The following is a 27,832-nucleotide window of genomic DNA, read 5'->3' as shown; positions in this document are numbered from 1 at the left end:
GCTTTTCTTAACTAGAGTACTCAAACCTTCTGTGAGAAGTTTATTCCCTGAAAAGCTTCTTTTTTTTTTTTACATTCAGGTGTTTCAGTAGCAGCTTGTAAGAGTGGGAAATATGACGATATACTGTGTTCCATTAGATTTTACTGTACCATTAATACGGTGTTAACTCTCCCTTTTTAAAATTGTTGAGTGTATCACAGTCACAAGTCTATGAGGAGGGCAATTTTGAGTCTTTTATGGCACTAATTGATTTTAAGATTTTGTTTGAATGTTAATTTATATATTAATACATTTACATAAAAACAGGAATTGACCAAAGTGCTTTATTAAAATAAACAATTAACCTTAACTCTAACCCAAATAGATTATTTACTGTAAAGAAACAACGTTAAAAACGGTTTCATCATGATATTAAAAATGAAGGTGAGTCAAAGGTGGTTTTATAAAGGAAGGTTTTTAGCTGGTGATAGATGGGGCAAGATCTGGCAGTGAGGGCCAAACTGCTCCACAGTCTGGGAGCAGCAGTGGATGTGATGAATTACTTTGATTTGTCGTTTTTGGGTTGTTGGGTTTTAAGTCTCTGCTGTGGCGAAAAAAACATTGCTGTCAGGTTATTTTATCTATGAGCAGTTAATAAATTAGTTTTCCAGAAATATACTGTATTATAGTATAATATATATATCAATATCTTCATATACATTTACATATATGATGACACTATCAGTCTATGCGTTTCATTTTATCAGTGTATTGCCTATAAAATGTCAAATGATGATAAATGATCGACCCAGAAAATTGCTTAAAATAGCTTTTGTACGACCAACACTCATAAAACAAATTGTAAGAAATGAAAGAAAGGAAGAAAAACAAAGCACTTTTACACTTCCTTGAATGATCACTAATAAACTGAATGTATCGGCACTGTGAGCGGTTATTAATAGCTGTCAGTGTGGAGGTTTGGTCGTCAGAAACAGTGTCCTTGTACAAGAAGGTCACACTTTCTCATAACTGTGAAGTGTCTTTGACAAGACGAGACAGTCCGCCAGCAGCATGAGCACTGCAGCACTTCCTCCAGTCTGACCCATCTCACGGCATCCATGTTTAGTGTCGTTTTTTTATCAAACAAAAACCGGACACACGCTTCACATCCTAAACGAATCTGGTGGTTAGATTGAAACTTTATGCATACACATGGATGATTTCTCACCTGAGGGAATCACGCAAAGCCAAACATTCGCTGTCTTTGCTGACACGAAATCATTTGCACTCCTCGTCATGCTATTTTATCCTCTGTGCGGTCGGTTTAACAGCTGAGTTGCCCTCCAGCTCTCGTGCAACATGGATATAATTACAAGTGGCATCAAAGTTGGCCGCTTTATTTGTTGTCATGCTCAACGTGAATGCTGCTTGATAACTAAGTTGGCGTGTAAACTTTTTTTTTTCTCTTTTTCTGTTTTCCGTCCCGTGTGTGGCAGCTTTTCGACCGAGTGCGGGAGGACAACCCCGACTTCCACCAGAAGATCATCCCCATCAGCAGCGAGTTGATTCAGCCGGGCCTGGCCATCAGCCCAGAGGACGTGGAGAGACTCACCGCCTGCATCAACATCGTCTTCCACTGCGCCGCCACCATACGCTTCGACGAGCCGCTCAAGTGAGAATCACACGCATGGATTTTAACGCATGCACACAAACACTCATCTGCTCTTTATTTACCCTCTTTCACAAATTCACACAGACTCATCTTGCTTTTCACTGCCAGTGGCTTGAAACTACAAGAGATTTGGATCAGTGACATGCAAAAAAGCACCACAAACAGACATAGCATTTCAATATTCTTGAGTAAATGTTCCTGTTGTAAGGCGTCACTACAGAGGATATGCAGCTCAGTGAACTGGCTGCACTGTTTTCATTCACTTTGTAGAAAGAGGATGTTGAGCTGTTTGTACATATATATGAGGATGTGGAGAAACTAACCGTTCTTTCACAATGGAGGTGACTTTATGTAGATGGTTCCTCCTTTATTCAAGGTGTGAGACTGTGCACACATATCATGAATTTTTAGATTAGAATAACGGGACATGAAGGAGGTTTTAATCTCCCAGGAAGAGAGTGCTGTGATTCTAATTAGTGTGATGTTGGTGACGCGGGACATGATTCACATCTTCAGTTGTCGTCATAATTGTCGCAGCGAAAATCAGTCGGCGGAGGTTATTTATAGATATAAACATGTCATTTGTGAAAATTGATTGGTTACTGAGGTTAAATGTCAGGGACACGGTCTTCCTACGTATACCGCCTGAACCAAGTGATGACGTCCAGCTTTATGTACGATCACAGTGGACGCTGGTCATGGTGTCATTGCTCATTATCTGCGGCCTCAGGCTACTGGACGGTTATTGAATCCTGTTGTAACTTTACTCCAGTGGTGCCCCATTCTGCTGACCTAGGGATCTCTAGTATGAATGTATATAAATATAAAACAGTTCCTAGCCTGGTTAGTTGTGGCTCTAATTTGTTTATTATTAAAAGTATGGACTGTTGTTCAGGACAAATTAAAACATTAGAGGTTGTATCTTGCGCTCTGATCATCAAACTACTAATCTAGAGACTAACAGAGAATGAGAATGAACTGCAGCCCTAGTAGAGTCACCACGCTGCTGTTTTGTCAAAGCTGCACAAAGCTCAAGATACAAAGAGGCTGTTTTGATCATCTGCATGGGATTGAAAGAAAATTTAAAAAGATGATCAGATGAGTAATTTATGCACCAGTATGTGGGGAAAATGGCAAAATATTTCAGGAAAGTGAAAATGTAGATTTTATTCTTAACGTTTTTTTTTAATCTGATCTACAGTTTGGTTAAAAAATAGATATATTTTATCCATTTGTTTGAGGAATTAGTCTTGGAAACTGTGTATGGTGTCTCTGATGTGTATATGCATGCACATAGATTACACATAGATTATCATGTTTGCAGGTAGGACACCTGTTAGTTGTGATTGACAGCTCAGTTAGGCTAAAGCTGCTGGACTCCTCTGCTCACAGCTTTGTATTGATCTCTCTCTCTCTCTCCCTCTCTGTCTCTCTCTCCTGTGTTTCTTCACCCTCCATCTTTCCCTCTTAGTTGCCTTCACCTTTTTTTCTTTTCACCTCTCTTTATCCAGCTTTCACCTCCCATATCCACTTTTTTCCTCTTTCTTCCCTCCCTTCCTCTCATCGCTGTCATCTCGCAGAGCCATTACTCTCATGTAGCAGCCGGCAGCCTTGTAAGCAGCGCAGGGACATAAATCATATGACTCTGGCGTCTCTGTTTAAGATTTGAGACTCGATTCAGAGCTTTTCAGGCTGACACCTCGGCTGGTCTTTATCCACACTTAAAGGATAACTCCTGCTATTAAAACTTGGATCCTATTTTAACAGTTAAGGCCATCATTTCTATCTGTATATATAACATTTTCTTCACAGAGGTAATCGCAGTAGCATGACTAAAAAGACGTTCCAACAGGGCAAGAAACATGAGTGTTACAAGTTATGATCACTTCTAGCAAGTTTTGTAGGCCTGAAGAAGTCCATGTTTCTTGTCCTGCTTGACTCCCAGTTTGTAAGAAATGATGGTCAAAACAACAAAAATAAGGATTATTCTTTTAAAGATTGTACTTTGGAGTTCAGATCAGAGCTGTACAGTCTTCTAGTTGTTGTATTGAAATCATAATGGCAGAAACAGATGGCTGATGAGTCAGATGCAGGAAGTGCGCAGTGGTATGTCCTCCTTTTCATGACTTGTCATGCTGGTGTGACGCCCTGTGCTCTGAGGTGGTGGGAAGATGTCACGCCCACACACGTTGCTCGTGCTCCCCAAGGCATCACCTGCCTCATCCACACACACACACACACACACACACACACACACACACACACACACACACACACACTCACACTTCCACACCACCGCTAACAAGCTGCCACCTTCCGACCACGTCTGATTCATGCCAGTGGACCCGTCGCCCACCACACACCGACACACACTGTCCATCTCCGTCTACTTCGGCCTCCCTCACCTTTTCTGTGTCACACACACACACACACCTCACGAGCACCACCCACACCGAGCCAGAGGAGCACTCGATCCTGCAGAGTCTGGTTAAACTGACCCTCACTCTTTTCTTTCTTTTTTCTTTACTGTCGCCTCGGGCAAAATGGACTCTGTGTGCTGCTGTTGCACTTCTACTGCAGAGCTGATCCACTGCTGAAGGCAGAAACTTTCTAAGTGATGACAAAAAAAATGTGCATGTGTTGGTTTGCAAAGAAAGTTTACCTGGCATGTAAGGCACGATTATTAGCAGATGATCAATACAGTTGTCTTTTTTTTTTTTTTTTGGTGGGTCCTTTTATTTGATACAAATTTCCTATAGAATTCTATGTCATTTGTAAAGGTAAAGGTTTAATTAATAAGTGTCTGCTCATTATATGTGTGCTCAAAGTTATTCATGTCCAAAAAAAAATCTAAATAAATTCAACAATTTGTGATGTCAACAATGGGTGAAGTCAACCAACAATATTAACTGACAATTATAATCAACAAATTGTTCAAGTCATTACTTGAACAAAATGACAGAGATGCACTTGTTCTGCTCAGGATTTCTGCCTATACTGACCACTAATCTGATACCAGTGTTTTCTTTGTGTTAAAGTCTGTTTACCTCACCGGGACTGGGATCATTTCTATGGAGGGTAACGTGAGCTCAGGGATTTCTGTCACACTAAAAAAACCGAGAGAGAGGACTGTCATGAATGCACGAACATGACTGATAACAGCATATTATAATGACGCTGACGATTCGATCGGTCACATCACGATTCACTTCATAAAGTCAGTGTTAGCACAGATAAAGAGCCGTCTTTTCTCTGGTTTACATCATTGCAAATTATCTTTGGGATTTGGACTGTTGGTCAAACAAATCAATTGATTTTGAAGATGTCACCATTAAAGTTTACAGACTAAACTATTCATCAGTTAGTAGCAAAAATAATTGACATCATTTTTTATCTTTTGTTCCTCTGAAACTTTTTGTTTTCTGTGATAATTTACTGTTTCTCTCTCTCCATTTCTTCTTCTTCTACATATTCCATCACATGGTCTAAAGCAGTTTGGACATTTATTTGCACAAGTAATAAAGAAATTAGGGATGCTTGGCTTATTGCAGTAGATCTGCGGATGCAGCAGACTCGTCAAGCCAGTTATTTATTTAGACTCTCCACCCTTAAAGAGGAGCTACTCCTAACCCTCAGAGTGTAGGAAAAATGTTTTTTATCGATTGCATAGTTATAGTTATGTGCAGCTCTAATTGCATCTACTGTACATCAAGAGTAAGAAGTGTTTGCTGGCTAGATGAATGGTAAGCTTAAAAACAGTGTTATGAAAATAGTGATGAGACTAACACATTTATGAAGAGAAGAGCAGATGTTGGCTTTTTTTTCATCCCCTCATCCTGTCTTGTCCCCTCTCCCTTTTTTGTGTGGTTTCATGTCTCACCATTCAGTCGTGTCATTCTGCTTCGGCTTATAATCGTGTACCGTAAATTCCCACCGGTCTGCAAATTCTCATTTGAATGGAAGACACACTTGTCAGCAAACATAAACGTTCTCGCATGCAAATGCTCAAACAGAGATATTAGCAGTCTGACAAACACAATCTCAAAGCCTTTCCCTACACACACATATCTCTGTCTATTCTCCCCCCCCCACACACACACACATACACACACACTCACACACACAAAGACCCATTTTTACGACCTTTCCTCCCACACGCACTACTTGACTCATCCTCTCCTACCTCTCCTCTCTCCGGCAGACACGCCCTGCAACTGAATGTGATCGCCACACAGAAGCTCCTCAGCTTGGCCCAGCAGATGCATCACCTCGAGGCCTTCATTCACATTTCCACCGCCTATGCAAACTGCAACCGCAGGCACATCGACGAGGTCATCTATCCGCCGCCCGTCGAGCCCAAGAAACTCATCGAATCTCTGGAGTGAGTGGGTGAAGGGTTGCGGAATAAATTCCACTTCACTTTGATTCATACTGTGTTGAAATGGATGTAAAAGCCGAACTGCTTCTGAAGGCTGATCGATGCTTTGTCTGCCACACCTGAAAAGCCAAGTTGTCTGCAGTTGTTTTCAAAAAAGCTGGTCTCCAGTCGGGAGGGAAAATGATAAAGCGGAAATCGCCGTTAAAGATCTTTACAGGCTGCAGAAAATATATGCAGCTCATACACATCAGAAGCTGCAGTTCCAGCTTTGTTAAATATCAGCTGTACCAGTTTCATAAAAATGGGGAAAATACCAAATAACTGCAACATCCCCACTTTGATTGCAGCTGGGGACATTGGTTGCATGTCATATCATCTCTTTCCCCACTTTTCCTGTCCAGCTCCACGCTGTCCGCTATCAAATAAGGACAAATATGCCAAAAGCAAATCTCAAAAGGATCATTCAGTCCTAGCTGCTGTTCAGAACGTCTTCCAGGAATTATTCCTTTGTTTTTTTTTAGGCAAGACTATTATTGCTATCCTGTGACTTTGTATCTCCAAAGCAGCCGTCTTTATGCTTTATGACGATGCTTTTTGTGTACAAAGATTCTTAAAGTGCTTCATTTTAGTTAAGAACCAGCTGAATTTTCCTAATCCATAAAGGAAAAGTGAACAGATTTGGAGATGTGACGATATAAAACATTGAATCAAATGTAAAATTTAATTCATAAGCCATAACATTTCTTAAGTTACACACACAATTACACAATATCTGAAAAGAGATTTTCTCTGCTTTACAAGTCCCTTAAAAGTCACACTTATAGTTATATCTGCACTGTTTATGTGAGTCTATTAATCACTTCTGTAATGGTGAAAAGTGTTTTTTAAGTGCTTTTCTGAGGGCCTCTTTCTGTCCCTGCCTAACACAGTCAGGTTTGCTGTCAATGCTCTGGCTAAGCACAGACCACTCTGTCTTTAAACAGTCTTATAGGTCCCATATCATGAAAAATCAGTCAACCGATCAGCTGTCCATAAAACAAAGTATCATTAAGGTCAATCTGGGACAGAGGAGGTGATATTTACTTCAGTAGGAAATGGGAAGCGGTTCTCTGGATTGATAATCTCAGAAGTTTACAGAATGAAAAGGTCTTTTGTGATGCTTCTCTGACTCCTTTATAATTCCTGATTTCAGGTGGATGGATGACGGCATCGTGCGTGACATTACACCACGGCTTATCGGCACCAGGCCCAACACATACACCTACACCAAAGCCCTGGCTGAGTACGTGGTGCAGCAGGAGCAAGACAAGCTCAACATTGGCATCATCAGACCCTCCATAGTGGGAGCCAGCTGGCAGGAGCCTTTCCCTGTGAGTCCCCTCTCTGCTGCTGTTATGTGCCATGTCAAATACACATGTAATTAACACCTGAGTATACTCATACATTCTGCTGCCTGTAGTGAATGCCGATCAACATATCTGAATGACTCGGTCATGATTTCTAGATCCGGCTCTCGTTTTATGTTCTCCTGTGATGGTTAAATAAATGGGAATAAGATACAGATCAATGTAATCCTGCATGGGTCAATACCGCTCCCCTGTGGGTTTACTCTTAAGTGTCCCAGGATTAAAGCTAATTGGTGAATATCTGGCCTGAAGAACTGTGTGATGACTTGTGAAACAGCCCGAGCAGCTGTTGAGAGAAGAGAGGTTGAGGGGGTGACGAGGAGTGCAGATATGGGACACCGAGGGCGGAGATAAGCTGACAAAACTGAATGTCACAGAGATGGTGGGAAGCTGAAGAGTGCTGAAAAGTTCATCTAAAGGCTGTTTGAGAGTTCAGAGGAGGACTTAAATTCTGAAAGTGGAACAGGGTACCGCTTTGATGATTAAGCTGCTTTCAGTCTGTGCCGCTGCTGCAGGCGTTCTAACATCTTCAGCATTTGCATTTCACTGAGTTATGGATTTAAGTTGCATTGAGTTCAAACCTGCCTCACCGAATTCAGTGATTGGTGTCACCGCCCCCCAAAAGTTAAAGAGTCAGTCTGTAATGTTAAGGTAGGGAACAACTATAATAACGTAGAGAGAAAAAAGAGCACTGTAGGCGAAGACATGCTGTTGCTGAAACGTCAGCTCAGCCTGTCATTATAAAGTGCTTGTTTTGTACCTAACGTTTATCAAGAGAGCTGCACAATGGCACCGTCTCTAATTCTAATCGGATCCTACAAATTACAAAGCTCAATTGTTTTTTTTCTTTGTTTTTTTAAAGCAGAAATGCCAAATGCTTTTTTCAGCTTGTCAAATGAAAGGATTTGGAATATCTTCATTTTTTGGACTCTAATTATTGAAAATTGATTGTTCTGCCCAACTTTATATGAGCATATATACGGTTTAGATACAAAACATTCCCATGAAATAATCAAATGTATGCAGATAGATTTTAGAGATGATGATATAGATATAAATAAAATGACAGGAAAAACAGAGGAAAGTCCTTGTATATCTGGCATCAGGAAATGTAGGCCTTGTGTTTGCGCAGTGGGACTCTGACGGCAGTTCCTGGCTCGGAGCTCAGCCTTCAGTTGTAAGCTTGGCCTGGCATCGACTCTTCAAAAGGCCTCACTCACGCTTGGCCATGCAATCGCCTTGGCAGCTCGTGCCAGTGGGGCGCTGCGAGGCACGGAGGGGTGAGGGGGGGAGGGGGGGGATTGGTCTGCTTATTCATATGTTTATGTTTACGCGTGGTGCGTTACCAACTGCAATATTAGCTGCATAATTTTGTCCCTCCATATCTTCAGAATCAGAAGCCTCACCGCTTAATCATTTACATATGATGCAAAAATCTCAGTTGAAATTTATCTGCCATTTTAGCCTGGCGCGAAGCCACAGAGGTGCTAAAAACACCTCTGGCATCTTCACCCTCTTGTGCACTTTATCTGCATCAGAGCATATTATTAGTCTCTGCCTTGACCGCATAATGGAGCTCCAGCCCCTGCAAATTGGACACTGCAGCAGTCTGTAACCAGTGGTTTCATCCATTTTTAATGGAGTCTAATTGAAGGCGACAATCACTGCTACCCCAGCCTTCCCTTTTTCTCTCACCACAGGAAGTAACATGACCCTGAATATAAACACGTACACAGCCACATACGTGATGCGGTTAGGATCTATCACTTGATGTTCCTCTTTACTTTTTCTGGCTTTTATTAACTCAAGAGGAAGCTCTCTGTTACATCTCTAAAGATTAACACGTGTTCTCGCTCTACCAGGGTTGGATCGACAACTTCAACGGGCCAAGCGGAGTCTTCATAGCTGTAAGTAAAAATGTTGCTCTTCAGTCTTGAATCTCTTCAGTATCCAGACAGATGTTGGAGCTTTAACACAATGTTGTCCTCTTATCCAGGCTGGCAAGGGGATCTTGCGCACTATGAGAGCCAACAATGATGCGGTGGCTGACCTGATCCCTGTGGACGTGGTTATCAACCTCACCCTGGCTGCTGGCTGGTACACTGCTGTACACAGGTTAGTGCCAAAACCCAGAGTTCGACCCAAAAACTTCCAAACCTGGGTTCCTAATCTTAAGTAAATAAACAAATCCTTATTTAGCATTTTGAATAATTGGAAAGAATATTGAAGCCATAGCAAACTATTTTTTTATTGCTCAAAATGTATGTGTAATTTATGAGTCATGGAAATAAACTCATCATTAATTTATGCTTTCAAGGAGCCCTCCAGTGATTTAGCTTCATACTTTCATGAAGTTGGGGGACTAGCGAGAGACATAAGATATCTTGATTTTTGGTTCTTAGTACGGATCACCTCCAAAAAACAAAATCCTGCATTGTCCGTAATGAAAGGAGCATGCTTTGTTTAACCTTTGACCTGGTAAATGTCCACATCTTTCAAACTCCACACAGCAACTTTGTAAAATAGGTTTTCAGTTGTAAAAGTGTACTTTTTAGGTACTTGATTACTCAAGAGATGTCAGTTGAGCAATTTTCTCAGACTTGACAAAGCTCTTACAGCCCCGCAGAGGACCTCAAACTGTTTAAGCTGTGTAGTCCTCCCCATCATGAGTAAATTGACTTTGACATGAAAAGTGTGCCATTTTTAATATATAGACAAGATAAGTGTCATTCACTTTTGTCTGGAATTAATTTATCACTTCAGGATTTCTCAACAAATGACTATTTTAAATTGCAAAAGTGATTTGCGTTGTGTTTAATGTTGTACTTATACCCAATCACCCTGAATGACTAACTATTAGTCCAATGAATGCAAATGCATAAGTATTACTTGTATAATCTCCAATCAGACCTCAGTACAAGACCTCTAATAAAATGCAAGATATTATTAATATGAGATAATGTCAATTTCATCATATTTTAAGGATAGATACTGAGCAGCCCAGCAGAAATCTGTTGCCAGTGTCGCATAAAAAAGTGGAAAGTTTATTATCCTTTTTAAGAACTTTCGCATTTGAGTAATTTAAGGTTTGAATAATTAAAATAATGTGGAAACATTACATGAGGCCATTGGAGTGGTAATTCCAGACTGTCTGAACTGTCTAAAATCATTAAACAACTTATTGTTGAGTTTTAGGTATTTTAAAAGCCCTTCTATGACAGGCATTGCAGTCTAGCTTAGGCTACTGTGACATTGGTTCATGCTATACACTATACTTGTCTTTATACAAATGAACTAAATGAATACCAATGAATTAAAAAATTCAAGGTTTAAACAGGAGTTTGTGAGGGACTACATCACACTGTAGTTTAAGCCAAAAAAAAAAGAATTTATTTCAGGCAACAACAAACAAATTTGGAACAACTGGAAAAACAAACCCATTAAATTATTTGGGTGGGAAATAATATACCAGGAATCCTGTCTTATTGATCCTCGGAGAATCAGTGGTGTGGAAAAATATACCCTTATAGGTATAATAAGTGATACACAGGTATCTATGCAAAGGGTTCAACCTGACATAAAAAGAGGGAGGGGGCAGGGGAGAATTAAAAAATCTAATTGGTGTAGAGTAGCAGGTCAAATTGTGTAACATCCCACAAGTCCATAATTTCTAGGTCATGACAAAAGTTTTCCTTGGAAGCATCTGACTCACTTCTTTGTCTGAAATGACTGAGTCAGATTTTCCGGAGAAAATATGCGAAATATTTGAGCTTCTTCTCCCATATAATGTCATTTTATGCTATTAAATACCTAAAACAGTGGCTAGGAGACCCATAGATCATATCTAACAAATGTAATAATAAACGTCCATATTGCTCACTGTCATGTGTTATATCAGTGCATATGTACCTGACAACTTTTACTTATTTTCAGAAGGAAAACAGAAAAAGAGAAAAATAAAAGTTAAGTATTGACCCCTGCATTGGAAAATATGTTATGAGAGGTTAATTTATGTATATGTATATTTGGTATCTTGACAGCACTCGTGCATGCGCTCTATCAGAGAAATACAGGCTCATAAATTAAAAACCTATGTAAACGCTGGGATTTTATGATCTACTTGAAGCACTATTACATAGATGACTTGTAGGTAGAGAGCATTGCAACCAGGAAAAGTAGTCAAATATGTGTTTTTTTTATGGGCATTGCAATGACCTTCTCCTCCCACACACCCTGTAGACCTAAAAATGCTGTGGTCTACAACTGCACGACCGGCGGCATCAACCCGTTCCACTGGGGAGAGATCGGTACGTACATTGTTTTGTTGTTTTGCTTAAAGGTAATGAAAACCTGTCACTGCAGGAGAGTATTTATAGAGCTGTTGTATCTCAGCCTGCTGGCATCACACAATATTGTTGTCCCGGCTCGCTTTCATCAACACAAATCAATACACCAGTTGTTGTGACATAATGTCCCGGTGTTTGTTGTCGCGTTGTGTTGTGGAGAGAGTCTGCCACCTGCTGGAAAGAGGAGGAAGATGGTGCGTGAGCAGCATGCTGAAGATATATTTTATCATCATAACCATGTTCTGGACCTGGCCCCAAAACCATCTTTCCTATCCACACATCTTTAAAATAACGCAAGTTTTTCTTTTTAAATTGCAACATTGAATGACTCCTTTCTATTTAATCTTAAAACAGACAAGACAGATGTAAGTTTGCCTTAAAAAGTGTTAAAAAACAGGGTGAGACTGTGTTTTTCTTTACCAAAAAAACTGTGTACAAGTAACTACTTTTTCAATCACTTAATCTGCTGCCTATTTTCACTATTAAATAGTTTTGTTTGGAATATAAAATGCCAAAAAACACTTACAGCTCTATAATTATTAACAAATATCAAATAAGTTGCCTATTGTTTTATTGATTTACTTAATCGATGAATTGTTGAACTAATTGTTTTAGCTCTAGATATAATAAATACAAAAATTGCACAGTTGAAATCATTCAAAATGATGATAATTATTATTAGGGTTGGCTTATTTCTTAAACCTATGCAAAGAAAAACATATTCAGGATCCAGTTTGTGGAGAAGATGCTCAAAAACACACATTTAAACTGTAGAAATGATACTGCATTGCTTAATAGTGTTTAAATATCTCCCTTCATTTAAGATAAAAACCCAAAAACATGATGTGCATCGTGGATATGAACCAGTAATAGTGCTCAGAGGCTCCATTATTTGTCAGTTCTTATTCTGAGATCACAGTAGAAGCGATGAAAATTACTCAGGAGGAGTCAAACTCTCATTGTTTCCATCCCAGCAGTCATGGATTAGAGGGCTATGGATGTCAGGCCAGCCAGGATGACAAGAGACCCTCTCTCCCCCTCTCTCTCTCTCTCTCTCTCTCTCTCTCTCTCTCTCTCTCTCTCTCTCTCTCTCTCTCTCTCTCTCTCTCTCTCTCTCTCTCTCTCTCTCTCTCTCTGTCTCTCTCTCTCTCTCTCTCTCTCTCTCTCTCTCTCTCTCTCTCTCTCTCTCTCTCTCCCGCTTCCTCTCAGATTAGCAAACATGCTCCCTTCACCGAGGAAATTGCTACCAGATGGCTCGTAGCAGGATTAGGTCTCATCACTGCATTCACTGTTATGAAAGAGGAACTGTGCACTCTAATCTGAGCGGCCCGAACAAGAGAAGCTGCAATGAAGCTAATCTAAAACACAAGCATCACGGGAGACAAACAACAAAAGATGCACAGCATGTGTAGCCCAATTTCTTCCTGAATGTGAAATTAAAGAGTTTAGTAAAGGAAGACGGAACTCTGGCCCATTTTTTTTTCATTGCAACTGTTCCAGACCTCAGAGGGCAGCTCAAGGTTAGCAGCAACACTCCTAACCAGGCTCCAAGGAGCCCAGTCACAGCTGGCTGTCACCTCGGATCTGGTCATCTTGCCCACTCCCCCCCTGCAACCACTACATATCTGTTGCCATGGAAACACACTGTGCAAGGCCTAGTTTGCGTGCTGTGTGTGATGTAATGCCTATAGTCACATGGCTCCTCTCTCTATCTGTGGATGGCTGCTGCTGCTGCTGGATTCTGGGAGGAGGAGGATGAAGAGGAAGAGGAGGGGGGGCTGTGCTGCCCAGTGGGGGAAATCATTCTGTGACTGTTTTTCTGCCTGATATTCCTCAGAGAACCAGAGCTGAAAATCATGTTATGATTAAGGCCAGCCATGGTTTCTGGAAGTCATGATCCTTGTGTACGAAATGCAATCTGTTAACCTATTTCAGCATTGGTGGTTATGAATAACCCAGGCGATATCAATCTGCTTTAAAGGATATTGTTTATCACTGAATATTAGAGCAATGCTTTTATTTACTAGAAATCATTTTAAAAAAGGATGCTCAATTTTCTTTTTTCATCTTGGTCTCAGATGAAAATGCTTGTCTAATCCAACCCTTCAACCATTCATCTTTTTCAGAGCATCATGTGATGTCGTCCTTCAAGAGGAACCCCCTGGAGCAGGCCTTCCGCAGGCCCAACGCTAACATCACTTCCAACTACCTGATCAACCAGTACTGGATCCTTGTCAGCCACAAGTTCCCTGCCCTCATCTACGACCTCTTCCTGCGTCTCTCTGGACAGAAGCCGCAGTAAGACCAGCAGCTGTGTATTGTAATTGAAATCTAAAGAAAAGTCTCAATGTATGTCACAACCTCTAACCTCCCCCCTACTCTTCCTCCCCCTTAAGGATGATGCGTATCTTTAATCGCCTGCACAAGGCCATCGGCCTGCTGGAGTATTTCAGCAGCCAGGACTGGGAGTGGAACTCTGAGAATATGACCATGCTGATGAACCAGCTGACCCCTGAGGACAGGAAGGTGGGATTCAATTAATGTACCTCCCTAAACTTACTTTTAGGTATTAGATTGTTTGGATCCATCACGTTACATCTCTTTCCCATCTGATGCTCTGTGCACTGTTAAAACAAACTCAAAGGAATATAGTGGTAAAAAAACACAACCTACATTTACTTAAGTACTACACTTCAGTACAATTTGAACTTCTTCTACTGTACTTTATAAAACCATATACTTCACTGCATTTGTTGTACAGCAATTGTTACTAGTTTAAGATTTTCTTTACATAGAGGATATCATCTTCTGATAAAATATGATTAATTACATGGATACTACTATCCACTACTATCAAATCTGTTGGATGGTCAGTTTGTATAATGAGTACTTTTCAGACTTAAAGTACATGTTACTGATAATGTACTGACGGAAACGCTATATTTCAAATACCTAATGGAGTATTTTATGGTGTAGGTTTGCTACTTTTACTCTAACAAAGGACCTGAGCACTTCTTCCACCACTGAAGAAATATTTCCTTCTAGTATTTATTTAACTCCAAGGTTGAGAGAGCAAGTAGCTGTCAACACTACAATATAATACTATTAGTAAGGCTATTGCTCCATCTAGTGAGTGAAAGAGGAATTTCACATTTGGTTTTTTGGGGTGGTTTGTAAATAACTGTAGCTTTGGTTTGGCATTTGTTCCAACAGGCTCCCAACTATCTTTTCTATCTTGCAGACATTTAACTTCGATGTGCGCCAGCTGAACTGGCCAGAGTACATTGAGAATTATTGCATCGGCACCAAGAAGTACGTCCTGAATGAAGACATGTCTGACATTCCTGCTGCCAGGCAGCATCTGAGGAAGTAAGTCAACAAAGAATGCAACATAAATACAGGATTGAAGTGTTCAGTCTGTATATCGACCAACAATGTTTAGGGAACAATCTCCTGTCTTTGCTGTTTCTACATTACACATATATTTCCTAAAAATCATTGCTTTTTGTCATTTTTAATGCAGCACTGAATTGGTTCCTCCTTGGTTTTTAGAGATGATTTTCTTTATTTACTGTCTATTCTATTTTCTATTTACTGTCAGAAAATAGACAGAAATTCCTGTTTTATTTCTGAGAGTTAATGATGATGTCTTCAAATGTCTCTTTTTGACCAATCAGCAGTCCAAAATCCAAAGACATTCAGTTTACTATCATGTATCGATGATGATACATCAATGTTGAAACATTACAAAAAAGTTATTGGATTATCAAAATATTTGCTGATAGATTTTCTGTAGATTGATTTAATAATGCTGCAACAATTCAACTAATCACTGCAGCTCTACTCAAAGTCATTATTAAACTCATCCTTAAGATAAAAAAAGTGTGTTCAGAATTTATAATATTAATTCTGTTTGATGTTTTTTATTATCTCTGCAACCAGTGGATTGGTTTTTTTGAAACCCTTAAATTATTTCCTCACTCATACCTCCTCCTTTTCATCTTTCCCAGACTGAGGAACATCCGCTACACCTTTAACACGCTCTTGGTTGTTTTCATCTGGAGAGTGTTCATCGCTCGCTCTCAGATGGCCAGAAACATCTGGTACTTTGTGGTCAGCCTCTGTTTCAAGTTCCTCTCCTACTTCCGCGCATCCAGCACCATAACCAACTGAGTCTTGCTCACCGCTTCAAGCTAGAGGCAGCAGCCCCTCACCCTCTGCTGTCAGCAGAAAGTAACGTCTGAGACTCCAACCATCGATGAAGGACAACCCAAATCCTCCTTTTTAGTGTGGACAAGCAGGCTGGGGCTGAGCTTGAGTGAAGCACTCTGAACGAAAAAAAGAGGTCTACTAGCCATGAATTATTTGTTTAGTTTGGAAATCTTGCATCAGTACCTGCACTGTTCAGTCACCATACCCCGTCCAAAAAGAAAAAGTGTTGTCATTAATTTTTGTACCCACTGTTTTCTTCTCAAAGTGGCCAATTATATATGCAAGAATAAGCCTTTTGTGTGACTTTCATTTTTTTCCCCACATCATTGTTTCCATCCTCTCAAATCTAGGTACATTGCCTTGCCTTGTGATTATTTCTTTTCATACTTGAAATATGACAGTGCTTCAGTGGAGGACAATTTCTATAAGATCATTTTGGTTCTCTGTTTTTTACTGTGGGGATATCCAAGTCCTCTCTTTAATACGCAGGTGATTTGGATATCTGTATGTCTTGCATTACGTGTATCTACTGCCTTTTTAAGACTACACACAAAATCTAACTGGTGGTTATTTGTCTCAAAGTCAATCCACAGATTATTGAGACCCCCCTTGACTAGTATTATAGAGAAATTCTGACCACACAAGATACTACAGATACTGAAACATACGTGTATGCCATCTTTCCTGTTGTCGAGGTTGTTACTTATTTACTATCACAAATGATAATGTCAGTATGTCTCTGAACAAACCTTGTTTGTTTGAATGCTCATCCACTTTTTGCCTGTTTGTACAGCAGTTTGTACTGAAACTAAGTTTACTACTTTTACATCTTTATACTTCGTCAAAGGCTAGTCTGATATATGTGGTAGGCAGTGTATTATATATAAATAAGAGTACATCAGAGTCAAGTTTATTTGTATAGCCCAGTATCACATACAATGTCTCCCAATAGATACCCCACCAAGTTTTCTAAAAAGATACCCACCCCAAAAAATGTCGTTGAAGTATTTCAAAAAGAGAGTCCTTTCTCAGACAACGGGGTAAAATTGGAGCCATAGGTGGGAAATTGGCAATTACAACTTACCACCAAGTAGAAATACATATAACAATGTATTTGTAGTCCAACAACAAGATTATAATAGGCCCAATGCCAATGGAATAAATCTAAAATCAAAGGAATGGCCTGAACATCCCCGGAGGACAGCAGCAGACCAGTGAAGATTTGCCTGAAGATTTCTTCTAATTCTTGAGGCTGGCCTCGATATAGCGAAAGGGTCAGTGCAAGTTTGTCAGGTATTGCTGAGTGTGATATTTTATGTTTGGAGAGGCACTTTTAAAATCAGCCCAAGCATGAATTGGAAACTAATGTAGAGATGCTTAGATTGGTCAAATGTCCAAGTGTACATTAAATCATGCTGTATTACAGGACAGAGTTTTCCATTTAGAGGAGACAGAACATTTCAGCTTCACCTACACATAGAAGAAGAACGGTCTTTGCTGTCAAGCTTTTGGCAGCAAGGAAACAAGACTTAAAATTAAAGTACATGTAGCTGCTAAAAAGGTCACTGAGTGAAAACCTGTAGAAAAAGTAGAGGACCAAGTATGGAGCCTTGAGGGATGCCACACCTTATGGATTAAGTGGTGGACTGCCATTTCTTAGCAAGCAACAACTGTGACTCATTTGTTAAACCACAAGACTGCGAGGTGATGGACCAGAGACTTGGTGAAGGCCCTTCTGACATTACATCCTTGATCCCAAGTTTTGGACGACCTGTAAATAGTTGAACTTGCATATTATTCTTATAGACTACCAAAAACTGTATTTGACTGTTGATTTTTTTTTTTTTTTTTTTTTTTTTTTTTGCTTGGTGAGTTTCTTCACAGGATCTCACCACAGAGCTTCCCACAGAGTCTACCAAGAGTGTTTAATTGTGAGAGGCAAGTCTGGTTTCTACTAAAAAAATAAGAAAACTGTAAAGTAATGTATGTGTTGCAAAACTTAACTCTTGACAGAACACAAAAGCGTAACAGTGACGAGCCTTTATGGGAGAAAAAGGGACAAAAATTAAATAAATGTTTATGCAAAGCCTATATCTCTGCTGTAACTATGGTAACTGTCCTCTTAATTTCAGAAGGGGATAATGAACCAAAATGTCTGGCCTATGTGATGATGTGGTTTTGTCAGAATTGTTCATACAGAGCTACAGGGCTATTGTAACGGTGTTGTCTGTGTGGAGGTTTGCTCTCATGTCTTTGCTGTTAGCATACCAAACGAAGAGCACTGTTGGTACACTAAACCCACGGCTGGAGCTACCGTTACTGTGTGTAACAAACAGCAACACATTAACCAATGACTTCATCTTATTCTTTTTCAAATGTCGTTTGCAAACTGTTTGACCACCTTCCCTGCTCTGACAACACTTCATTCAAGTCTGCTTGGCAAAACTGAAATAAACTAGAAGAGAAAAAGTGTGCGGTCCATTAAACTTGCCTTCAACCTCAACATGTCGTTGTTTTTAACAAAACCTCAAAAATTACAAGACACCTCAAACCACTTTCTCAACTATTACTCTTCTGTTTCTTATGCTGCTTTCCACAAAAAAGGGGCTTTCTCAGATTGGTTTTAGAGACCACACATTTTACACATAGTGCATGAAGTTTGACACACATTGGGTATTTGCCATGCAGGCAGGGGCAGGTTAGTCATTTTTGCAGGCTGGCTAATGCAAGGAACTAAAAATCAGGATATATCTGCACCTGCTACTTTTGATGTTTTTAACCATTCTCTGACAAGTCTCTCAATAAAATACTAAATCACTGGAGTTTCTTTTAAATTGTAAAGCAGTACAGAGGGGTTTCCTCTATACTTTTTAATGTTTCCTCTATACTATAGTTTTTGTTTTTAGGCATTTCCAGACTTCACATAATTCTATGTCTTAATTCTCAAACTATTCAGGCTCGTTAGTTTACCAATAGACTCACTTGCTATAGTAAATATAGCAGCCATTATCAAGGGCATGTTTCACCTCTTAAACAGAGTTTCAGTTTTAAAAGGATGTTGGATTTACAATGCAGGCCAAGACAAATCAAGCACAAATCAGATGTGTCTGCACCCAAAAACCTTTTGAAATTGGATGTGAGTAAACCAAAGCATCATTTATATTGTGAAACAAAACTACACTGGACTTGTTGAATATTTTTGGGTATTTCAACTTTAATGGAGTCAGAAGGACAATGAAAAGATCAGTATCACACACTGCTTCAGAAAACACAACAGAACTATTGGGAGATTTCCAATGAAACAAAACACTATTATGATATTCAAAGCCAATAATGCTTCAAAAACACAAAGCTGCAGTCACAGGGAACACATTTCCTCTTTAGTGCAATAAACAGATGTGAATGATAATATTCAAGTGAACCACGCAATGTTCCTTTTCCTCTTTCAGTAGAAAAACACAATTTCATAACATTCAATGATTTTGGCATTGAAATCACAATCCAACAAATGAAATATCAATAAATACCATGATAGCCTCTGATGGTCTGAATTATGCCATCTGTCACTCGAATGGTTTGCCACATCAGGAAGCAGCATCAGCAGCTCAGTGATGGAGGAGAACCCTGTCACTGGAAACCGCCTACTCCTGAGGGGCGTTGTCAGCCAACAGAGGGGTCTGATGATTGTTCAGGTTGTTCATCTGATTATGTTGCTGCACATCCTAGAACAGATTCAGCACAGGTAAGTCTATAAGGCCTACTTCATTGTGTTCTTTAATAGAAACAGTGACAATTTCTTCTGATATTGAGCAAAATATTGCTCACTGTAACGGACACAGAATGTCTGTTGGGCAAGAGGAAGTATTTTGGATAATGGTAACAACTCACCTGTCTAGGTCTGTAGACTCCGAGTTTAAAACGACAGCAGATAACATCAAAACAGACACCAACAAGCCCGTGGAGCATGCCTTTAAAGAGGGAGGACCACACAGCAATAAACAGATACATTAAGACAAGTCGCTAAAATACTTTTATGAAACATATTTAGTTGTTTAAAGCTTCTGATGCTTCAAAGTAGCTTCAGCTGTAAAAACAACCAAATGAAATGTATTACATTGTTTCAAGTCTGTTTTAAAAGAGTAATCAGAAGCCCGTACGAACATTGAAACAGGTTTTTCTTGCTATAATCATTCCTCCTGTTCATACTGACGATTAGAAGATCTCCGTCAGGTGTCTATGAACAATGACCTCCTGTAATCATTCCTCCAGATGCACTTTCAATTCAAGTGATGGCAGACAAAATCCACAGTCCTAATTCTGGGAAATAAATGTATTTAAAAGTTTATCTAAATCTTAAATGAGTTAGTCAAATTAAGTGGATATGTTCATCTTTTCAATAAAAAAAACCTCTGTGTCTTCTGTTCAGCTCCAGTGGAACCATGGTAAAAAATAAATGGTACTAAAAGATTAAATTTGAAAGATATTGACTTAATTTGACTAATTTCAACAGCTGAAGCTTCATAATAGCTTCAAATTAACTTTTAAATACATTTCTGCTCAAAACTGAGGACTGTGGATCATGTTAGCCATCACTTACATTTAAAGTGCATCTGGAGGAAAAATATGTCAGTGTTCATTTGGTCACCTCACTGTTACTTTAGAACAGACTGTGAATCCATCCTTTAAATTAGACATACCTGTGGTGGAGAATATACCCCCGATAATGCCACACAGTCGCACCAGGAACTGCCACAGTGGCATATGCTGCTCGCTGACCGTCACCATCAGAGAGCTGGTATCATACTTCACAAAGATGCCGGACACACCGTGACTGCCTGCTGCGTGGTTTATCACCCGCTCCTTGAAAACAGACAGCATGGTGGTTACTATCATTTTCTAAAAATAAAAAAAAAACCTTCATCCTCACCTTCTCTCTCCTTCCTTTGTGTTATTTTTACTCACTCGTTCAGTCACAGAAAACTGGTGTGTGTCTGCAGATATCTTGTATGTGTTGAGTTTGGTGGGCACCACTGTGATGAAGTACTGGAACATCTGGTTGTCTGTGGCAGAAAAGTGCAACAATGACCAGTGAAAATATTGAATATTTCATATTTTAGCTAAAGAAACTCGCAGTGAAACTTTATAGTTCAATCAAGTCCATTAAAGTGCTTTCTTTAAAGAAAACTTCATCCCAATAATACTTAACTTATGATCATCCAAGGTGAGCTAAGGACAGTTTAGACCAACTCATGAAAATGAAAATATGTCCCAACACCTCATTAATGTTCTTTGGTAAGAAACCCACTCCATCATATGTTTTATCCTCTCCTGTCAGTGGGAGTAGCATTAACTTACTGTTATAGGTGATTTTCTCTGTGCCGTCCAGAGGATTGATGATGCCCGGTACCTCCTCCCCGAAAGATAAATGGTCTATTCGATGGGAGAAGTTGTACGCTGTAATGCAAAGATGAGAGGTGGGTGAGGTTCAATTAAGGCTGTGGAGACTGACTGAAAGCTCTCTCTAAGTGAAAGTGGAAAAACATATATTCTACATTTGTAGACTTCAAACCTGTCATCATAATTTTGACTGAGGAAAAAAATGAAGCATCTCAGTAATTCATAATAATATATATCTACTACTACTACATGAAAGATCTATGCAATATCCAGCTGAACAAATACTTGTTTGGCAGCCAAACATCTGCTTTTCCTTTATAAAATAAAATAGTACAGCTGCCTGGAGAGCCGAAATTATTTTGCCTGCAGACATTAGCTGATTATAAATGAGTTGCACTGTCAGACAAACATATTCAAGCATTATTAGAAAAAACTGTTGTTGGGGGGTTTTTTTTACATACTTTCATGGCTCACAAAAGCTGCAATATGGGCATGGCCCTGAGGATGGTGAATAGGCCTGAAAAAGACAAAATACTGGTATTAAAGGATGAATGTCAACAGCTAGTTATGTCAACTCATCATATTCACACATATTCTACACATATTTACACATTATTTTATTGTGAACTGGTCAATTCTTTGTTTAGTAAGAAAAAAAGATATTGATTTTGAAAGTATGGGTGATGCATAAAGACTGAGTTGGTTGATCACATATAAAACATATAGATTGGCCCAGAGAAAGCCTGGGAGAAGAGAAAAAACACTTTATCTGGATAAGATGTAGAGATGTAATAGCTCTTTTCTGTGAACCGTTCATTTGGGATTTCATTCATTTTTTGTTTGTTTTTTTCCCACATGATTTTTCCACATATACATGCTTTTGTATATGTATAACCAGAGGATGCATGCTTTGTAAAGTAGCAGTGTCTTGTAATCCCATGTGGGATGATCCAGATGTTTGCAAAGTCGTATGACTCTATGAAACATTATTCACACAGAGCAGAACAACCTCCAGCTCTATCTTGTCAGAGTTGTCTGCACAATTCACAGTTTCTTACTTTCCCACAGTGATGTGAAGGTTTCCTGCCACCTTGTTGACGTAGACGTGCCCATGTATCCTGCAAGCATTAAATGGTTCCACAGAAGCATCTTCCCTACACGCACACACACACACACACACACACACACACACACACACACAGTTATTTAAATGATGATTTCATTGTTTATTAGCAGTATATTTAACAGGCTTCATAATGTCTACATGAAATCTTACATGTCCAAAGAAAACACTTGTGCCTGGCTTTGTTTGCTTTTTGTGATATAAATAGCAAAAGCAATAAATAACTGATCACAAAAAAAGAAAAGTTATGTTAGACAAATGAAACTGACCGTGGCGGCAGGGCAGTGGGAGACCCTTTGAGGAGAGTTTTGTACAGGACTTCCTGTAGAGCATGTTCTTCTCTCAGCCTGTTCTGAATGAGGTGCAATGTCCTGAGACAAAAAAAACCCCAAAACAGATTGGCAACATTCAAAACTTGCTCGAAACCGCACTTGTAAACAAACAACACCTGGAATGCAGTTATGTAAGATTCCCCAACTGCTACCAATACCTGAGTGTTTTGGAAAGTACAAAAGCAGTCTTTTAAAGCTCTCATTACCCAGCTCTGAGTCTAAAGACCTTTCTATGGCCTTAAAAAACAAAACTTCTTTTTCATGGTGCCTGCCCTTTTTACAACCTTAAAAAGCCTTCTTAAGGCTTTTATCATCTCAATTAAAATGGAGAATTGATCAAATTGAATTACAAAACAAACTGATATAGACAGCAACAACAAATCAACTGCCAGCTACATTTTTCAGACCTTTTAAACTAGAATTAAGACATAAAACATATGGAAACTAATTTATAGAATAACTTCCAGAGTAATTTCATGAACACTTACCTTTGCCATAATCTCTGCTGTGGGGTCAGTTCAAATATAACCTGAAAAAAAGTTTGTGTCAGTGTTGCGTTCTACTAACAAACAGTTTTAAACGTAACTAGCGTGCTCACGTAGGATTACTCACAGGCTCGTACTGGAGGCCGTCAGACGTGATCATGGTCTCAGCCAGGTCCAGAATATCTGCCCCAACATCTGCAATCACAAACAATGAATCCCTGCATTAACTGATGCATATATGTACATCTGCAATGCATATCAATGAGTGGTTAGGATACTCACGCTGGCATTTCATGGCAACTGTGATGTCGATGTTTATTCTCAATTTACTGTAAATGAAGGAAAATGAGAGTGACAGTAACAACATGTAATACAGTGTGGCTGTAAGAGGTGAATACTTTATTATGCAATCAAACAGAATAAATTAGATTTTGAGAGCAAAACTTTCAACACTGCAATCACAAAATGTTGTATAGCAAGTACAATAAATCTGAGATTAAAGTGCAAATCGAAACCTTTTATTTGTAAATCCAAACGTTTTGCTTGCTGTTGAGCTAAAGCTTGTGGGCGGGGCCTAGGCTGAAAGATGTAAGACACCTCTGACTTTAAGCTCACCTGGAAAAATCCTTGTCAACTTCATATTCGTACTTCATCCAAGTGTCTCGATAAACAAAGAACTCTAAGATAGCCAAAAGTGCCATAGCACAGAAAGCTATCAGTGACACTGCGGATGAAACAGAGGAGTAGAGAAGGTGTTTAGTCCTCCTATTCAATCATATTCTGAATTATCAGCAATAAAATTATATATTACTATTGTTGTTTTATTTTGCAGAAGGATGTCCCACCTGTTCCTCCTGTAGCCGACGTCTCCACATAGCTCTCTGACACTTTGGGGAAGGCGTCCAGCTCCTTCACCAGGTTCAGGGCTTTCTTCCTGGACACACGCCTCATCTTTAGGTTCACCTCCTCCACCACCAAAAAAAAACAACAACAAAAAAACCCCCACAAAAGTGCATCAGTTTCACAGCCAGGATCCCAGTCTGATACTTCTGGCTTTTATCAAGTATACAAACAGAAAATAAACTACAACAAACTGGTCATAAATTCAAGATTATTCTTGCCTTTTAACACATTACTAGACAACATGTATCTGCATTATTATTTACACTGTTGTTATAAACTGCATAATGATGCACATATTTCCTTTTACACATTTTCTATTTTTTTATTACAATTGTCTGTGCTTATTTCTATTTCTATTCTACAATGTCAGCAACTATAACATGACCCAGTTTCACCTCAGGGATGAATAAAGTATTGCTGATACTGATTTCAACACCTCATATAACACTACATGATACTGTAGGAAATAAACGATAGGAAAATGATATGGATAAGGCTTACTGTAAACTCAACAGTGAGCATTATAGACACTACAAAGTCATACAAAATGATTTAGAATAGAGATGTCTCATTGAATATATAAATCTACTGGCTGTTCACCGTGAAGCAGCAGATATCAGTGATTATTTATTATTGATCTCACCTCTTTTAGCGTCCAGTTAGATGTTCATCCATAGTAGTTTTTTACTGTAGCTTGAATGATATCGCTATTTTAGTATACCATGATCCATCCATGATGTTCGCCATGGATGCATTATTATCCATCCATGATGCTCGCAGTAGATGATGCTTGCAGGGGGAAATCGGAGCGCGTATAGCGTGCGCGTCCCCCTAGCCTGTACAGCGTGAGCGCGCAACAGACAATTTACTATCCAGTCAGCAGATGGCGCTTTAATACCGAAATGCTGTAGTTGCTTTACAGCTTTATGGATCATTTTGAACAGACAAGTGAAATAAACGGGTTTAATAATGAGTTTGGATGTGTTATAACTTAATGCAAACTTGTAGCTCTGATTCCTGCTATTTAACACATACTTGTAAATATTTGATCAACTATTTCTGTAAGTTTGTTGAAGGTTTAATAAATGTATTACCTCATACTGAATAAACTGTAGCAGACTTTTCAGGTTTTTTTGTCCTTGGTGCATTCCCAGCTTGCTGCAGGGCATAAAAATCACCCTTGTCCTCAGGGTAATAAGAGCAGCCTGCACAACTTGGTTGTAGAAGATCATTAATTATGCGTTTTAAGTGGAGGTCAGTGCTTCTTAAGATGGTTTACTGTCACTGATGATGGATGCTGTGCATACACACAACTTCTCTGCTTCTTACATTAATCTTGTGATTACTAACATTAGAATAGGCCAGTTTAATCCAGCTAAAAGCACAGTGTCAGTTTTAAACATTATCTGTGAGAGTGCTTTGTCTTATTACATAACTGGATTGGTTAAAAAAACTGAATGCTCCTTTGCAGAGGACAAACAGGCATTAAAAAGGCAGAAACCAACTGTACTCTCAGATGAAAACACGGAAAGTGAAAGGTAGCCTTTAACTGAATATCCTTCCGTTGTTGGCCGTTGGTTTCATTAAAAACAAAGATTGTGAAAAACAACACACTGGTTCTCATCCATCTCTATAACCAGAGATGGATGAGAACCAGTGTGGATATTTCAAGAAACGGTCTGCTGACAAAAATTGACTGACTACATTAATTAAATTGTGGTTTGAGAAAGCATTTAGTCAGGGGGAAAGTACAAATAATGCACTCCAGTACACCACCACCATCATCGACTATGACCTCAATAATAAACAGAAAGTAGAATTATCACATTTATGTCAATCTCAACAAAAACTGAAAATGTATAAACTTCCTAAAAGTAGAATTTAAGATGGAAATGTTGTATTAGATTGCATTAGATTGCACAGGTGTACCTAATAAAGTGCTTTTACACTATGCATAATGCTGTAGTACTTGCACCAGACCACATGCTTTATCAAACTAACTTTTGTTAACAGTTCTTTTTATTTAAATGTCCAGACTGATCAAGTATAAATGGTGATAGATAAGTATGGTGTTTGTTTTTATAGTTTTTGTTTGTTAAAAAAAAACCAACAACACATATACAAAATGATTCTGTTACAAGCTTACTTTCACTTTCCTTATTCTCGTCTGAAAATACAGTCAATTTTTAAATTGTTTTATTTTTGAATGCAAGTTTGGCCTTTGCAAAGGGGAAATAACCAATCAAGTTATATAATAATGGTACAAAACACTGGCACTGATAATATTTTAAACTCAATCTCTGCTTTTTAGGTGGATTAAACTGGCCTATTATAATGTTATTGATCACAAGATTCATTTAAGAAGTGGAGAAGTTGAGCATCCATTAGTCATGACACTGACCTATCCTAAGAAGCACTGACTTACACTTAAAAAGGGATAATTAACTTGGAGGAGGAGTGTTTATAGGCATGTGGTGGGGCTGCACACCAGGCATGAAGTGGCATAGCTCACTCTATGGTTTGACAAGAAAGAAAACCTCATGTGAAGCCATGATAATGATCTACTACAACCAAGTGGTGCAGGCTGCTATTATCACCCTGAAGACAAAGGAGACGTTTATGTTCTGCTGCAAGGTGGGGATGCACCGAGAAAGAGAGAGAGGGAGAGAAAAAAGAAAACAAAAACATTGCAGAGTGAGATCTGCAGATGAACCTATATGTCTTCTGTGCAGCCAGCGCTCGTGAGTCTCTGCATGCACCGAGGCTGCTTGCCTATGCAGAGCAGCACAGATGGGCGTGTGGGGGGATGGGTGCTGTCAGCTCACAGATCAAGCTGTGGGTCGGTGGTCCCATTGCTATTCACCACACAAGCACGTAGGGCATGTCAGACACGCTCCATGGAGACATACCAGGGGTGGATATTGTGTAGGGTTTTTTGATACTCCTCTGTTATAAGGTTGAGAATAATCAATGCAGTGCATTGCAATTTGCAAAGGAGAGGTGTGAAAACACTTAAAAAAAACTCTGCAACTGTGCAAATTTTCAGCTGGCAAAGAAGCTTTTGATTGTGCTTCTTTTCTTTTGTTAAGAGGTAACTGACAAGTCAGGGCTGTGGCTGCACATCTGGAATTAAAGACTTTATGCTAGTTTTAGTTAGATGAAACATTTTGTACACAGTGTTTATTGATATTATATATTTTTCTACAAATGTCATGTTTCTTGAAGTAAAATTGAGTAAAATGTTGAATAATTAAGGCATTACATAAATACATTTCCTTACATTTAACATAAACTTCTCAGAAAAGGGGGAAGTCCTAAAATGTTGTCAAATACAGTTTAAAAGGTGTTTTAACTAACTGAGACTATTGTTATGCATCTTGGATTTGTAATGATGGATTACGTTTAAAGTCACTCACTTTTCTCCTTGTTCCTACAGTTGAATGTTTGAGCTACACTATTATATTAAGGATGTTCTTTTTATGGAATAAACCATGTCAGACACGCATTATTGTTCCAAGCAGAGTATTTTTATGTCTTTAATGGGTAAAATGAATATATCCGCTGCAATTCATTTAAAAAACTTATAAATATTAAATCTC

At 39.1% G+C, this 27,832-nt stretch overlaps 2 protein-coding genes across 2 annotated transcripts in view; one reads left to right on the top strand and one right to left on the bottom strand.

Annotated features, from left to right (window-relative positions):
• The window catches only part of si:dkey-97m3.1 (fatty acyl-CoA reductase 1), a 55,386-nt gene extending 37,558 nt beyond the window's left edge, over positions 1-17,828 (top strand). The window contains exons 3-12 of the mRNA XM_062443694.1: positions 1,476-1,651; positions 5,853-6,032; positions 7,222-7,399; positions 9,298-9,342; positions 9,432-9,550; positions 11,675-11,742; positions 13,908-14,079; positions 14,178-14,307; positions 15,023-15,150; positions 15,792-17,828. Coding sequence (XP_062299678.1) covers positions 1,476-1,651; positions 5,853-6,032; positions 7,222-7,399; positions 9,298-9,342; positions 9,432-9,550; positions 11,675-11,742; positions 13,908-14,079; positions 14,178-14,307; positions 15,023-15,150; positions 15,792-15,954 — 1,359 coding nt within the window. The 3' untranslated portion in view covers positions 15,955-17,828. The remainder of the gene's footprint in view (positions 1-1,475; positions 1,652-5,852; positions 6,033-7,221; positions 7,400-9,297; positions 9,343-9,431; positions 9,551-11,674; positions 11,743-13,907; positions 14,080-14,177; positions 14,308-15,022; positions 15,151-15,791) is intronic.
• Positions 17,829-19,634: 1,806 nt separating this feature from the next.
• On the bottom strand, positions 19,635-24,281 carry LOC134004785 (endoplasmic reticulum-Golgi intermediate compartment protein 2-like). The gene is made up of 13 exons (XM_062444180.1): positions 24,176-24,281; positions 23,946-24,054; positions 23,613-23,659; positions 23,458-23,525; positions 23,334-23,374; positions 22,783-22,884; positions 22,449-22,544; positions 21,852-21,907; positions 21,349-21,447; positions 20,956-21,053; positions 20,691-20,853; positions 19,882-19,961; positions 19,635-19,715 (listed from the first exon to the last, which is right to left on the bottom strand). The coding sequence occupies exons 1-13, from the start codon at positions 24,279-24,281 to the stop codon at positions 19,635-19,637; spliced, it is 1,146 nt and encodes a 381-aa protein (XP_062300164.1).
• Positions 24,282-27,832: the final 3,551 nt, after the last annotated feature.

Source organism: Scomber scombrus, chromosome 22, assembly GCF_963691925.1.
Source record: "Scomber scombrus chromosome 22, fScoSco1.1, whole genome shotgun sequence".
Classification (NCBI taxonomy): domain Eukaryota; kingdom Metazoa; phylum Chordata; class Actinopteri; order Scombriformes; family Scombridae; genus Scomber; species Scomber scombrus.
Note: the sequence above shows the minus strand (reverse complement) of the source record. Positions and strands in the feature narration are given on the sequence as shown.